Here is a 15,415-nt window from a genome sequence, read left to right as displayed (position 1 = left end):
TTTACACGAATATTACAATGAAAATCATGAAATTAATACCAGTTTTGTTAGCCTGGGCCATTTGCACGTGTTGTCTAACAAAACTGATTTTGGTCTTATAATTTTTCATTTTAATATCCGCAGAACGCTGTCTATAATACGATGGGATAAATAACTATTCCATATATAAAAACATCGTGGATTATTAAGTAGAAATTAAATGACTATGGTAATCTTTAAAAATCTATCTTGAATAGCAGCTGAGAAATTAAATATCACCTGTGCTGAGAAGAAGATGATGTGACGACTCTTGAGATGGAAATATCTGGATGTCTCTGGGAATACGAGGAACCAGACGAACTAATAATAAAGAGATGGATTCATAGTGAAATAATTCGGAAAATATACGATGAAAAGATCCTTATATAGAAGAAACAGGATATCTATATGTTTGTCTCACTATTAGTCTTACTGTGCCAGGTACCTTTGCTTTAAAGTCGACCCTCTACTTTCAATGTTGGGGTTCTGTAGAGATTTCTCTTGAAAGGATGACACGGTCATAATTTTGTCCGTCCGGACGGCTGTTCTTAATATTTTAACGTTTTTTAGTGCTTTGCTACTTGCAGATGTTGTCAACCTTGTTTGACTATATGAATCCATCCATCCCTGCTACTAGAAGCTGAATATAAAGAAACAGCAACTCCATGTCCAGACGAAGGAATATCTCTCCTGTAGTATAAAAGTATATGTGAAAATAAATGGGCAAATGTAATCTTGGTGTTTTGATGGTTAAATAAAAAATATATCTATTTGTATTACTGTTAAAAAGATAATTAACTAGGTAGGTAATTGATTTGCAACTCAACATTAAGAGAATTTATTGATCTATTATACAGCATGACCCTCGAAAAAGTATTTTTAAGCATCTGCAGCCCTTATTTCTCAATGAATTATTAAAAAATGCATATGTCCTTGTTCTCTATAGTATTCCACGTAAGTAGATATAAAAATATTTTTTTTACCTCCATTAACACCGGAGATTTTTAGAGCTAAAGTTTTGAAAAAGTGACTGAGAAAAAGAATTTTTTTTTGTTTCTCTTATTTTTTGGATGGTTATGTTATGTTTTTCTGGCAATTGAATAATGAGACACAAAGAAAAACAAGTTAACTAAATATTTCTTTTTTATTCCACCAAAAATATAAATTTTTAATGGCAAAAAATACTACTGAATGAATTGATTATTTGCAAATTTTAGGTTATTTATTAACCCTTATTTATAGAAAAGGATTAATTATGACAGTTGCTCCGCCTACTTTTCTGACATCTCAATTATTTAATAAGGGGTAAATTAAGCTTTTTTGACTAAAAAATCATTATGTTTTATTTTTATTTTCTTTATAACTTGTTTGTTATTAAAGTTAGGATTGTGAAACAAAAACAATTTTCCTGCTATATTCATAGAGATTTATTTGGTTTTTTAATCTTAAACAATTTTGCCTAATAAGTAAGTTTTTCAAAATATCATTAAATTAAAAAGACTCAAAAAATATGTGTAAAATAATGCTTTTTACTCAAAAACTAAATTTTTTATTTCATTTTTGTATAAAGTTTCTGCTAGTAACAAAAATAAAAGGATTTCTAGCTTAATTTTGCTAAAAAAGTCGTATCATGTTAAAAGTTACTTTTTCCTCAGTCACTTTTTCAAAACTTTAGCACTAAAAATCTCCGGTGTTAATGGAGGTAAAAAAAATATTTTTATATCTACTTACGTGGAATACTATAGAGAACAAGGACATATGCATTTTTTAATAATTCATTGAGAAATAAGGGCTGCAGATGCTTAAAAATACTTTTTCGAGGGTCATGCTGTACATATAACTATTTTTGTTTTTATACTTTTCACTTTTTTAACATGGGCGAATTACTCAAGTAGTAGAACGGCTGTTTTAAATGATAATCTATACATAAGGGCATACATATGAGATAGAGAGAACCAAATAAAAAGCAGTATTACAGAAGAAATAAGACACTCATAGAGTTGCTAAGCTATTTAAAATCATTTAAAACGATTTTTTTCACATATTCAATTTGCCTTTGAGGGTAAACACTGACAGAATTATGAGCCGAGGGTGATATACTGTCAATTATTTGATGATGGTTAGACGGTTTGTGGGGGTACACAGTCACAGAGCTGCTTTGTGAGCTGCTAGCTGCTGGATAATCATCAGCTGTCCTGTGTTGAGAATACAAGGAGAGGTTTGCAGGTTGATTGTTCAGCTGTTGGTCTCTGTAAATAATCCAAAGAAGTTGTAACAAGGGTTGTATAGATATATCAAATTTAATAAGCCTAAGCCATCAAATGGAGTATCGAATATGTAATTGGAAAAAAACTACATGAATCAGAACTAAATTCTCAAAATTTATGTAGCTAAAGATGTTCTTTACTACAATTTTTTTTTGAATATTTTTAATGTCAGCTAAAGGTTAACAACCCCTGATACTGAACTACGTCTTTGCCTGTACGGATAAATGGAAGAGGAAGAGGGGCTGCTGGAGGGCACCAGGTGGAGCTGAACACTGGAGGACAGGTAGCTGTTCCGCAGATACGAGTTACCTCTTCCTAAACAAGTCAATACAATGATAATATATTTCTTTCTTACTACTATAATATTGAACAATCCATGAAATCTTTAAAATGTAATATATACCTAAATTTTCTGAATTTCTTGCGAGCCCAGGTACACTAGCAGAAGGTTGTCCATGTTGGTTGTCTTGGAAAAACTTAGAGGCGCGATGTGCAGCCCTAGACTTTCCTTTTATAGTGACAGAAGCAGCAGTTAAATTCACCTCAGTGTGATTGTCATGACTGTGTCTTGATGTTCCAGGTTCAGTGACCAGGCTGTTGTCATGACTGTGTCTTGATGTCCCAGGTATTGTTACCAGGCTGTTGTCATGACTGTGTCTTGATGTTCCAGGTACAGTGACCAGCCTGTTGTCATGACTCTGTCTTGATGTTCCAGGTACAGTGACCAGGCTGTTGTCATGACTGTGTCTTGATGCTCCAGGTACAGTGGCCAAATTGTGGCCATGATCTATCATGGATGAGTTGGTTTGTCTTGTTGGTGTATTATTGGCCACTCTTAACCAACCTAATAAATAAATATGTTATTTGGTATAACATAACTTAAGGTTTACTTGTATTATCCATTAGATTACTGAAAAAGAACATCTCTACCTAGGGAAAATAAAAAAAATGATAATAAGAAAACATACCTACCTAGTTGGTTTATTCATAGGACAAGAATTATTAGAAATAGTGATTTAAGTAATGTAGAGGTAGCTTAAATATTAATTTTGAGAATCACGCTTAAACTTTTCATTTTTGTTAGAAAGAAGTTATTATCTTATTGCAATGTTTCTTTAAACTCTATTGGTGGAGCAAAAATTAATACCTGCTTCATAGGAAGCCTCAGTTGCTGCTTCTGATTCAGGGATGGGGAAGTTAATCTCACCATTACCATCCCCACTACTGCCACGCACGATGTCAACAACATCAGGACGGTAACTACTGTAATTAATTTTAAAAATATGCATAGCTGAAAAATCCAATTTCACACAAACAAAACAATTTAGGTAGGATAGGCCAATAAACATTAAATTAATCCACCAAATTATCTTTAACATATCATTTTTATAAAAGCCTAATATATAAGGCTTCCATGAAAATATATCTCAATCGGAACAGCGATTTCCGATAGATTTTACTTCAAGATTAAAAATTTTACTACTTTAAAATATAGAATGGAGATTATTAAATGCAGTTTTTATTAATTACCTTGGATGTCTAAGACCTGAAGAGGTAGATTCCTGGCTAGCATTGTTGGCGGTCAAACCTACTGGATTGCCAGCGGCTGGTAACCTTGACAATGACGCAGCACCAACTGCGCCAGAGCCACGGTTGTAAGCACCAGCTGTCATCCAGGCAGCTGCAGAGGATCCTTGGTTGGCTGCAGGCTGCCAGGTACTGGAAGCTTGGCCGCTGGTTGATTGTCGCCATGTTGAGGAATTGAGTGGCACCTCTATCCTTTGGATATCCCAGGAGGACTCTAAAATGAAGCATTCAAGTTCAAGTCTGTTTAAATTTTGCTTCTTCACTTTTTTTTCTTTAATATCTAAACTAGATTGTTTTTATTGTATGTAAGTACTGATCTTCCATTACATATTTATAGATAGCTATATTGAAATTTTTAGCCGTTTAAGATGTTTCTAAATGTACTTGGCACTTTAATACACACTAATAATAATTTACAGGGATCTGAAGGGATAAGACAATTGCCGATAAATTGATTATATCCCCCCAATGTCAATACATAAAATTACCTCATCTGTATATTTAAATTATTTATTGAATCTTTTAGACAATTAAATTATTGAACTACCTAATCAAGATTGAATAAAAGTCGACAAAGATGTTAATTCAACTAATAAGAAAACGTTAGTATAAAAAACATTGGGGACAAGTTCAATAAACAGCCCAATTCTCCTCCCTCCCTGTCTAATTTACCTGAAGCATGAGAGTAAACGGTGCTAGGTTCACTAGATACACTGGCTGTAGGCATGATTGGGTCATAGTGCTGAGGCATCTTCTACAACAAATAATTTATTTAAGAAATCAATAAATGGTGTGCCTTTTACAAAAGATTTCACAATTTAATATATAAAAAGGTGTGTTATTCCTGATCCCTCCGTGTCACATGCGTCCTGTTTCAATCTATTTGTTTAAGCTTTTTACCTTTCTAATAGGTGAACTAGAGGCCTGTGCCATGAAGTCTATTTCGTCATCTGAATCAACGTCTATCCCTAAATCGAAATTTTTTTGTTAGATAAACCTTTTTTTGAAAATTAGGTATGTTTTCATACATAAAGGGAGAAAATCGTATTTTTGTCAGGTTTGAGTAAATATATTTGAGAGAAAATAACTAATTGAGAAGGAGGCACATTTACTTCATGAAAATAAAAGAATTTCTAAGGCTTAAATTACCATTGTACCACTTTAATATCAAGAACTTAGTCATAGAATTTCATTTTTTTATACCTTCTATTAAGAAGTATGGAAGTAAAATTTTAATACAATTTTGTGGCTTTTTAAAAATCCTAATGTTTTATTCACCTGAATTACTAGCTACAGATGATGGAAGAGGTTCCTGGCTGGCACCAGAGCCCACAGTATCACCTGTAAAATTAAATTATGCAAGGTTTACAAATTTATTTAAAAGCACAAGCTTTGGCATAAAATTTTTTAAGATTAATGTTTTTTTTATATAATTATTATTCAAACAAAATTTCTTAGAATAACTTGTAATAGAATATTGTGTTCAAAGGATAAATCGATATGCGAACAACAATGAGAAAAGTCATGCAATTAAACGTTTAGATGTAAATCTTAATCTTAAGGATTAAGGTAATAAATTATGAATCTAAATACATTCCAAATAATGACAAATAAAATTTCCTTTCTGTAGATTAAAATTATTGGTGTAAAAGTTTGGACAAAGTTGTTTTACCAACCAATTTAAATAGGAAAAATATTTCAAGCCAAACAACACAATGTTACAACAGTCCTATGCCCTATGCTTCCTAGCATTTTATAATATGAATATTCATAACCATCACATTAATTTTGTTAAAATCCAAAGAATGAACGATTATATGAATGTATTACCTGGACTTGCCCCTGCGTGGCTACCAGAAGCATTGTCTGACCCACTGAAACGTCCTGCTTCAGAAAAGTCCACTACTCTTTCTTCAGATGCCTGGAAACAAAAAAATCATAGCTCTACAAGAAAAAGAATTCTCTTAGGCACTTATACCCACTCCGCTCTTTATTTTCAAAGTGGGTTAGCTATTAGTTTGTTTGTTTATTACTTTAGGTTCGGTTAGGTTTTATTGTGTACTGAGCTAATAATGAATTTTGTTTTTAACTTTTCAACGATTTAAAGCTCGTGCCTTCAAACAATTGCAGACAAACAATCATTTGATTTATCTAGAAGTCTAGCCGCCTGATAATGAGTTGCGTCTGTTTAGGGTCAACGCCGCCTCCCACATTTTCTTACTATTTATGTCGTGCATCTGGCGAATACAAGCATAAATAATATTAGGTAATACCTGAAGATAAATGTAGTTGAGACTTAGAGAAGCTGTGGGTAAAGCTTCGTCTAAGTCATTATCGTCCCCAGCTTCGTATCCAAGTCCTTCACCTAAAAACAAAACATTTTGAAATAAGAGCGCGTTACCAATAAACAAAGGCCTTATTTTCCAATATATAGCTCAGATTTGTAGACAAAACCTTGGCATTCAAGAAAAAAAGGACATCGTAAATTACTGTAAAAAAAATGGTACCTAAACGTTTTATTAACATCATCTCTCATTCGTTGTCATAAAAACTTTATAGGCTTTGATTGAATCTTGATTGTTTGGTCAAATTAGAAACGAGTAGGTAATTTTTATTTTAGTACATAAACAGTAAATTTTTAGATTTACATTAATTCATCGCACATTGTCTTATCCCTTAGGGTCCCTGGCCATTTTAGGGTTAGATATATACAGACAATCAAGTGAAGAGCATTACTAATGTCTTGGGACAGGCAACGTTGGTCACAAATTCAACATACTAAATATATAAGAGATCATCCGCTTTTCATGGGATATTAGGTAAATTAACAGATAACCAACCCTTTCATTGCACGAACTTTTTATAAGAAGTCCTAACTGTACATGGAAATGAGTTGCAGCTGTTTATGGGCCAAGGCATTACACCTTCTCTAACTACTTAAGTCGAGCATCTGACATAGCAGCAATAGAAACAAATTTTTAACGTCCTTAGTTATGACACGGAGTCGGGCCGAGATTTGAACCTATCACCTCTCCGACGAGAAGATCCACTACGTGTTGGGCCACGGTCGCGGGTTTAACTATATAAAATATATTCTTACCACCGTGTACAGCGGGTGAGGAAGTTGGACTTTCTCTGTTCATTCTATAAAAAAACAGTCAATATATAATTCAACAACAAACTAGCCAAAAATATATAAGTTCATCTATAGCCTACAATAGATGATAATATTAAAATATTCAAAATTAGCTAGGATAGCCAAGACGGAACACAAAATTAAAGTGAATAATATATCCGTTATTCAGCTTATATAGTTCAAAAGCCTGTAATTTTCATGTTGGATAACATTGGGTCGACATAAAATAGACTAAAACCACCCCGAGACCTATGTGAAGCTTCTCTAAAACCAAATGGAGGACTCAATCGGTTCAAAGGTCAGGGAGATCTAAAAAACAAAAATCTTAATTCTTTATATAAAAGGCTTATTGCTAAGTGAAAGTACGAATGACATTTTGTCAAAATAAGTAAAAATAAATTAATATTTTACCTATGTTGTAAGGTAGAAAATCAAATTCAGGCATTTTTGGGCACTTGATAAGGCCGGTTGTATAAAAAGTCACGTCCCCAAAGACCAAAATTTCACTTGTTTACCTTTACTAGGAAAAAACTAGGTTACGCGAGAATCCCGCGTTAAATTTCTTACTCCAAAAATGTCGTTGTTTTCATATTAGTACTTTTAATAATGCATCTCAAGGGAAATGACAATTGACGATAAATTATTGTAAATCCCCGATTATTATAGACAGAGATACCTTTTCTGCAGATTAATATTATTGGTTGAAAAAATTGGACACTACTAGATAATACAAACCAATCAGTATTTTGGGCAAACGTACAACAAATAAACATTTTTATACTTATACATTAGATTAAATTACAGTACAATGTCCCCTCCCTTTGTGTGAAAAAATAATTTTAGGGCCAATTATTTATTTTTAGGATGTTTTCCTCCTAACATCCCATTAATTAATAATAAAAATCGAAAACGTAGGTGTAGAGAAAATCTTGTAAACCCCTTTTGCGCATGCGTCGGTTGGGTATTTAAATTCATAGAGTAATTATTATACACATTCGACATCTTTGTTTTCATTGACTTTTAAAAAAAAATATCATAGGTCTTTTATGCATGTTTCAACGTTAAAATGCGTTTTATAAATATTTATTTAGAAGAAAATTTGAATTTTGCAGTCTTTTTGCTCTAACTTATTTTTAGTCTTTGCCAAAGTGAAAACTTTTGATAAAACAGCGTTGTCAAATCGAAAATTTTTAAACAAAATTATTATTACAAATTATTATGCGTAATTTATTTTTGACTTATAGGTGCGAATTATTGGGAAAACAATTTATAAAAAATGCGCGGATCTACTGCAGTTTATGGTAAAATATTGCTGGTAACGAATGCTTCCTGGTTTCTAGCACTATTGCAAGATTCCTGGATCCAGCAGCACGCATATTCCAATAAATCCTAGGTTCCTGTTAGCTGGCAACCAGCAAATTTTCCAAGTTACCAGCAATAAAGAAAGATTGCTGGCCAACAGGACTTTTTACCCCATACCCCTTTTTTACAATATCCTAGGGGGGAAAGAGCAATGTTGAAAAGGGATAGTGGCTTCTAATACTGTGCAACTAGCTTAAATTACTTGTACACCTTTTCTGCATTCTTAATAGGTGAGGGAGGAGGAGGTTGGGGAGGGAAATCTTTACCTTTAAATTTAACTGGTTTTATCTTAATATCCTTTTTCGCGCCAAAATTTGAATAGAATCTCATCCTTTTTCGCGCCAAAATTTGAATAGAATCTCAATTAAATCACAACCAATCCCGTCTCTTTATTTTTATAATATATTGGTAAAAGTGGGGGAGAGATACTTGTTATTATACAATATTAGAAAATTGAATCTTTTTTTCGTCTGATAAAATCGGGTTTTTGATTGGTAGATATTTGAGTTAAGATAAAGTAACCTCTTGACAATAAAGCTAATTGGTTACCCATTTTTAAATTTAAAACGCACAATTATGTTCTGAATCTCTATTACTTTTGGCGGGTGTTTTAATGCTTTGTAAACTAAAGATAAAAGAGAGCAAGACTGACATTATAGCAATATTTGTTTGTTTCTCAATTAAGATCTTACTAACCACTGATTAGATTAAGATCTTCATTTTAGAGAAGCCTCACAAGGTCCTATGGTGGTTTTGGGCTATTGTTTATGCTATTTTCTGCCCTCTTTCATGATGCTAGGGGCGCAACCGCTATAGTCTACAATATAAAGTAGCGAAGGATTTCAATTTAAAGCAAAATATTTAGGAAAAGTGAATTACAATTGCATAAAGAGTTTCATACTTATTTATAAGTAACAGGGTGTCCGCTTATGTGTGTGTCACTGTCTGTGTGCACAGAGGGATCTTGCTAACCAATAAACCGAAAAAGCATAATAATAATTTTTTCTAGTGGCAATTTATCTTGGGAGGATTGTAGATTATATTCTCAATCCAACCAAAATAGTTAAAAAAACTTTCCAAAAATAAGGAATATTTGTCTCACACCGCCCCACGCCCCCTCTCTAATTTATATTTACATTTGATCAGTTTAAGGTTTTTAGTTACTGTAAATTGTTGTAGAACGGAGCAATGTTTATAGCCCCCCACCCTAACCCCAATTAGTACAGTGAAACACCCTCCCACCCCTGACCACATCAGACAAACATTCCAAAATAGTCACTTCGAGTAGCATGAATCTTACCTCTAGTTGTGGGGTAAGTGTAATAAAATGGTAATGGGAATTAAAAAGGGAAATATTGCTTTTTGACAGGAATATTTCAAACATGGCAGTGGCCAGCAACATGCATAAATTGCCAGCTACCAGGAAAGTTAAACATTGGTGGCTCCAGAAATATTTCTTGTTATGCTAGATCCAGGAATCTTCTAATATTGCCAGGAAACAGGAAGCATTCGTTACCAGCAATTTTTTACCATGAACTGCAGTAGATCCAAATGCGCAACTTAAAACTATTTTTAAAAACAAAATAAAATGCGGGAACCGTGTTATGCTGGTGGGGGGAAATGAGTCTCGGAGGAGAGTTGTGTTGTGTGAAGAAAACAACAACAACACTAAACACAAATTGAATTTCTCAAATTAGAAAACTGTAAACATACATCTCTACTCTATAGCAGAAAAAGACTCCTACGTAGTTAAAAATAACCGTAACTAGTGATTTTTTGATAGATTTTTTTTCAGTGACATTAAAATTAACAAAAAAGTGTCATTTATTGCATAAAAAATTAAGTGAGAATAAAAATTACAAAAAGTGAAATTTTGATTTTAAAGTTTAATTTTCAGAAATGATTTGTTAACAAATTACCAGAGTGAAGCAAAAGAAATGTAAATTTTTCATTTTTAAAGCTTTATTGGTAAAATTTAAGGTATGTATGTTTTATGTTTGTTGAAAAATTGACACAAAACAAGGATGACAACATATATATTTACATCCAAGAGTAGCGAAGCTTAAAATTGCACGAACTGAGTCTTAGAGCAGATGTCCAGTTGTCAGAGAGATAAAATTGATAAACTAAAAAACCATGCATTAAAAAGTTATTTCTCGCATCGTAATATATATATTTAAACAGCTTTCCGCGGATATAGAATGTACAATTATAAGATTTAATACCAGTTTGTTTAATTAGCCCCGAGGTGCCGAAGGCACCGTCTAAAAAACCCGGTCTAAATCTTATGATTGTACATTTTTATATTCGTAGAAAGCTGGATATAATACGATGCTAGACAAAGTATTTTCGTATGGATGAGAACCGGTTTCCTTACACCGGATTCGAATGAATACGAGAAAAAGTTTATTTCAAATTATATATCGACCCACAGACCGACGGACAAAACTCCATATACACAATATATACGTTAGATTAGCATATTGAATTAGAATCTCCATTGGTTATTTCAAATTCAATTTCTATCTTTAATAGCAATCGAGCTAGAAAATCACATTTCCCCATAGCGCGCGTTACTGACTGCATGACGTACGTACAGACAAATTGAATTATATAGAGTCCCTAGCTTCCCAACTAAAAAAGGAAAACAGGACTAATATAGCTATTTTTCGTGGTAAGCCCGTTGTTATATCATTAAAGAAACATCAAGAGCTAAAAAGAGAGGGGTAGGTTTCTGGTAGAATCCGTAATGGTTATGCGTTATAAGTTAAAAACTGTAGAACGATAACTAGGTCAGTTGAATTTATAAAAAAAAATTGAAATTTTGGCAGATATTTGTCTAAGTAATAATACTTTGTTATTATAGGATGGAGGAGAGTGGAGCAGATGTACTGGTGTGTGCCAGTGAGTACATACCAGACAGACTGTACTTTGTTACACTTAAAACAAACATTAAACCAAGGAACGATATTTTAAATGATTTTTCGATAAATTTTAGTCAGTGCTTATAGCATAAACTCAAGTTAAATTAGATTTGAACAATCAAGCAACCTTCCCTTAGATACCCTTAGGTTGTAAGGAGTGAGATTTGTAGGAAGTTAGGATTCTACTAATCAAGCAACTTTTCCCTCGTCTATTCTCCTCATTAATAAGAAAGTGCCTTTAATTAGGGTGGCTTAAAATGGAACACCATTGAAACCTCTATGCCAGTGATGTAATAATTGAGTAGCTTCCACGAGAATTGCAACTCAGCTTGTAAAGTAACTGGGTGCGAAGCTTACAAATCTAAGATTGGCCAAAGAATTTTAACTACCAGTCTCCGTGTACATCTGAATCCTAACTTTATAGCTTAAACAACAAACAGATTTGACAAACTTTCTTTATTAGAATTAATGTCATACTGTATATGTTTTGTATCCTGATTATTTCCAATGTCTTCTGAATAGACTTGTTTTTTTTAATATTTGAAAATCATTTTGAGTATCGTTCAATAGGTCAACAGCCAATACCCACTACTTCTGCATAGATGAGGAGTTGGTGTATGAAAATTTCTATCAAGATTTTGGACCTCTTAATTTGTCTATGCTGTACAGGTAAATTATATATTTTAGTAGTGCTGCGATTTTATAGTTTGTGTTTCCTCCTTGATAATTTGAAGTAATTTTCCAGTATGGTTTCGAAACCTATTGATATCCACTGGATAAGAACCGGTTCTCAGCCATTCTGAAAAATCGTGTACCTTTAGTATCTCATTAAAGACAATTTTCCACGAATAGAAAGTAGATAAAAACTAATTTTCATCTCATCAATTTTCATTTTAATATCCGTAGAAAGCTGACTGCAATACGATGCTATAAATAACTCTTATTAATATTATGATGCAAAGTTTTTTTTCTCTTAAGCAAGTTTAGGTATTGTTGATTTTATATCCCAATCTTTATTCGCATATAAATTTTAATGCACGCATAAAATAAGAATTCATGTTATTAATTGCATATAAATTTTTTAGGTATTGTGTAAAGTTAAATAGAAAATTGAGGTCCTACACCTTGGCAAAGAAGAAAATTGTTCACTACACAACAATAGGAATGTTGTCATTGTTTGTTTTCATTTCTCTTTTAAAAAAGTAAATTGGATAATTGTAATTCAGCGTTGGGGACTTGGAGCTGGAGCCGTAATTTTCGTTTAAAAACGGCTCAGGGTTAGCCAAAAACAGAGATTTTTTATTGATTTTAATTTGGTTACTCTGTTGTGTCGTGTTTAAACGCCCCTTTTAAGTTTTCCAAGTCCATTATTCAGGGGTGTATATTCTACATGGGATCCCCTGCTCAGGGGGGGGGGGGGAAATAAAAAGTAAGTGGTTGGAGGGGAAAAAAATGTAAAAATTAAGAAAACTGAAAACATTTTTTTCCATTTCCCCCCCTCCTTGGTGAAAAAAACTTTAAAAAAAAAGTGTGGTAGGAGGGATAAAATAAATAAAATATGGAGTTCTTTAAATATTTTCCCCCTACTTGGTGAGAAAAAACTAGGGGGGGAAGAAAAATAAAAAATTTTGTAGCAGGGGAAAAAAAATAAATTTTGTGCAGGGTTTCGGATCCGCATTGATTTTTTGCGGATCCGGATCCTCCAAATTTGGTCAGTGCGGATCCGGATCCGGATCCTTGACAATAAAAATAAAATCACCAAATTTTTCAAAAGTATTTATTCTTTAATTCGAAGTCAAAAATACTTTTAATTTCAAGTCTGACCCTAAACCTTAAAGATTGGCTCTCATCAAGAGAATGTCTGAGATTTTATATAAATTTAGGTAAATTTTTCCATTTTTTCCGCATTTTTTTGAGTCCAAGGATCCGGATCCGCATTTTTTTGCGGATCCGGATCCTTGGACTCAAAAATATGCGGATCCGGATCCGAAACCCTGTTGTGCAGAATATACACCCCTGCCATTATTATTAAAAATTTAACTTTTAAAACCTTCATTTCAAAAATAGACTAGGCAACAACAAAAATATGTTGAGTTTTCTTGGTTTTAGGTCGGAGCCGGAGCCGTCGCTTTCACAGGCAGCTCCGCAGAGCCGGAGCCGCTCCAAAATCAAACGGCTCCGCAACGCTGTTGTAATTTTTCTCCAGTTGATTGAAATATACCTCATTGAAATAATCAATTTTTTTATTACATCCTTCAATATCTAATAACAATCACCAACGTTGGTATAGATGCACAAAAACGCGCGAACGCCGCGTTCCTGATTTCCGCGTACTCTGTTCTCTACCTGGGCTTTTCACCTGAGCGGGCCTACAAGTCCCTCCAGAATGGTCCCAGTCCTACCTTTGTACCTTTTAGGTAAGTCAAGTTGACAACAACTTCCTGCAATTGTTTTTTAATGTACCGATTTCATCTGAAAAGGGTTAGACCAATTTTCAATCTGTGCCTAATGAAATATAAGAATACTGAAGAATATAATAAATGGATCAAGTTTAGAAAGGTAACCCCTATATATTAATTAAACTACAAAAAGAAACATTTTAAAGCTGTATGCATAAAATAACATTTATTACTTTTCAGGGATGCATCATTCGGTATATCCGTGTATACCATTACAATTCTGGATTGTTTGAATGCTGTAAAGAAGGCTAAGGAAGCTGGATTCTTTGATTTCGATGATTTTGACTGTGAGGAATATGAACACTATGAAAAGGTTCAAATATTATCTATAAATTATCAAAATACCTACCTAAGTAAAATATTTTGAACGTTTACTTTGTTTTATACTGGGTAGTAGGTAGTTGATATAAAGCAGAGTGGGCATTAAAAAAAAACACTTAGTTTAAACCAAACAAAAACAAGCTTAAAAACAACAAAAAAAACAAGGTTGGGATGGTTTTTGAAAAAAATATTTATACAAAGATTTCAGAGTTATTATTTTCTAGGGGCGTTTTCACTTCAGATGGTGGAGGTACCCTCCCCCAAAATTAGTCACAAACTTTACCAGTACCTATGAGAATCTTCACTGTAAGGAGAACCATATCGGTTCAGCGGTTATCCTGTTACCTTTATATAAGAATATTAACCCCTTGTTTTAAACATACATTCTAATTTGTTTTTCTTAAGCGAGTGTTTGCATCATTGTTTACATTTTTATTTTACATTATTTTCTTATTGTTTTTGTTCAACTGATGCATACTAATATTATTTCTATCTAGGTACAAAATGGAGATTTTAACTGGTTAGTTCCACAAAAGTTTTTGGCTTTCTGTGGACCCCATCCACATTCTAAGGTCATTGTTTAACTTCTAAACATGTATTTTAATAAAATAAAATTAAAAGGGGCTTAACTAGCCTAACTTTTCATTAATATCTTAATCAATTTATGGTCCATTGCCTAATCCCTTACGATCACTGCTTATTAGGTACTTAGTTTTGTAACAAAATATTTTTAAAGGTATGTGAAAAATACAAGAAAACAAAGTTTACAAGATTTACACGATTTGAGAGGGGTCATTGGACTGTTTATTACACAATTATGTTATCTTATTCGTTGGCTTTCCAGTTTCGAGGTGTTTTATTGAATTTCGATTGGTTGGTTCATTTATCTGAGTGTCTTAATGTTTCAACTACAAATTGTAATCTACAGAAGGGGTAATTTTGTGTATCATCATTTGGGATGCACTTCAATTTATCGGCCATTGTCTTATCACAAAATATCCATGAAATAATTTTTGTGTTCAGATTGAGAACGGGTACCCGCTGCATGCGCCAGAGTCCTACTTTCCGTATTTCCGCCTGCACGGAATCACCTGCATTGTCCGGTTAAACAAGAAAATATACGACTCGAAACGGTTCACAAATGCTGGTTTTAGGTAAGGGTTGAAGATTGTTTTTTTTTTCAGCGAAGCTTTTCTATAATTATGGTCGGCCAGTCCGTCCGGGACAGTTAGCTCTATTATTTAATTTATACATGTTAGAATTGTACTATCGATTTAAAACTTTCCCTGATGATATTTCTATAACAGTTTTGGATGATTTAGGAAGCATAGTAACTCTATA

General features: G+C 33.1%; 2 protein-coding genes across 4 annotated transcripts in view; one reads left to right on the top strand and one right to left on the bottom strand.

Moving 5' to 3' along the window:
* The window catches only part of LOC145328801 (uncharacterized), a 119,812-nt gene extending 112,149 nt beyond the window's left edge, over window positions 1–7,663 (bottom strand). For 2 of the 3 annotated variants that reach the window (XM_080172671.1, XM_080172673.1), the window contains exons 1-14: window positions 7,420–7,663; window positions 6,973–7,016; window positions 6,146–6,237; window positions 5,703–5,793; window positions 5,151–5,213; window positions 4,773–4,840; window positions 4,545–4,626; window positions 3,816–4,086; window positions 3,433–3,548; window positions 2,689–3,129; window positions 2,498–2,600; window positions 2,073–2,267; window positions 648–708; window positions 259–341 (exon numbers count right to left, since the gene is read on the bottom strand). In XM_080172671.1, coding sequence (XP_080028797.1) covers window positions 259–341; window positions 648–708; window positions 2,073–2,267; window positions 2,498–2,600; window positions 2,689–3,129; window positions 3,433–3,548; window positions 3,816–4,086; window positions 4,545–4,626; window positions 4,773–4,840; window positions 5,151–5,213; window positions 5,703–5,793; window positions 6,146–6,237; window positions 6,973–7,015 — 1,709 coding nt within the window. In that variant the 5' untranslated portion in view covers window position 7,016; window positions 7,420–7,663. The remainder of the gene's footprint in view (window positions 1–258; window positions 342–647; window positions 709–2,072; window positions 2,268–2,497; window positions 2,601–2,688; window positions 3,130–3,432; window positions 3,549–3,815; window positions 4,087–4,544; window positions 4,627–4,772; window positions 4,841–5,150; window positions 5,214–5,702; window positions 5,794–6,145; window positions 6,238–6,972; window positions 7,017–7,419) is intronic. The other variant, XM_080172672.1, reaches the window with a different exon arrangement.
* Window positions 7,664–10,008: 2,345 nt separating this feature from the next.
* Window positions 10,009–15,415, top strand: part of LOC145327497 (dual specificity protein phosphatase CDC14C-like) — a 42,617-nt gene continuing 37,210 nt past the window's right edge. Inside the window, exons 1-9 of the mRNA XM_080171044.1 lie at window positions 10,009–10,350; window positions 11,237–11,333; window positions 11,866–11,963; window positions 12,380–12,469; window positions 13,362–13,366; window positions 13,585–13,711; window positions 13,934–14,066; window positions 14,572–14,646; window positions 15,098–15,228. Coding sequence (XP_080027170.1) covers window positions 11,238–11,333; window positions 11,866–11,963; window positions 12,380–12,469; window positions 13,362–13,366; window positions 13,585–13,711; window positions 13,934–14,066; window positions 14,572–14,646; window positions 15,098–15,228 — 755 coding nt within the window. The 5' untranslated portion in view covers window positions 10,009–10,350; window position 11,237. The remainder of the gene's footprint in view (window positions 10,351–11,236; window positions 11,334–11,865; window positions 11,964–12,379; window positions 12,470–13,361; window positions 13,367–13,584; window positions 13,712–13,933; window positions 14,067–14,571; window positions 14,647–15,097; window positions 15,229–15,415) is intronic.

This window comes from Acartia tonsa, chromosome 9 (assembly GCF_053477335.1).
Source record: "Acartia tonsa isolate MP-2025a chromosome 9, ASM5347733v1, whole genome shotgun sequence".
NCBI classification, from domain to species: domain Eukaryota; kingdom Metazoa; phylum Arthropoda; class Copepoda; order Calanoida; family Acartiidae; genus Acartia; species Acartia tonsa.
Note: the sequence above shows the minus strand (reverse complement) of the source record. Positions and strands in the feature narration are given on the sequence as shown.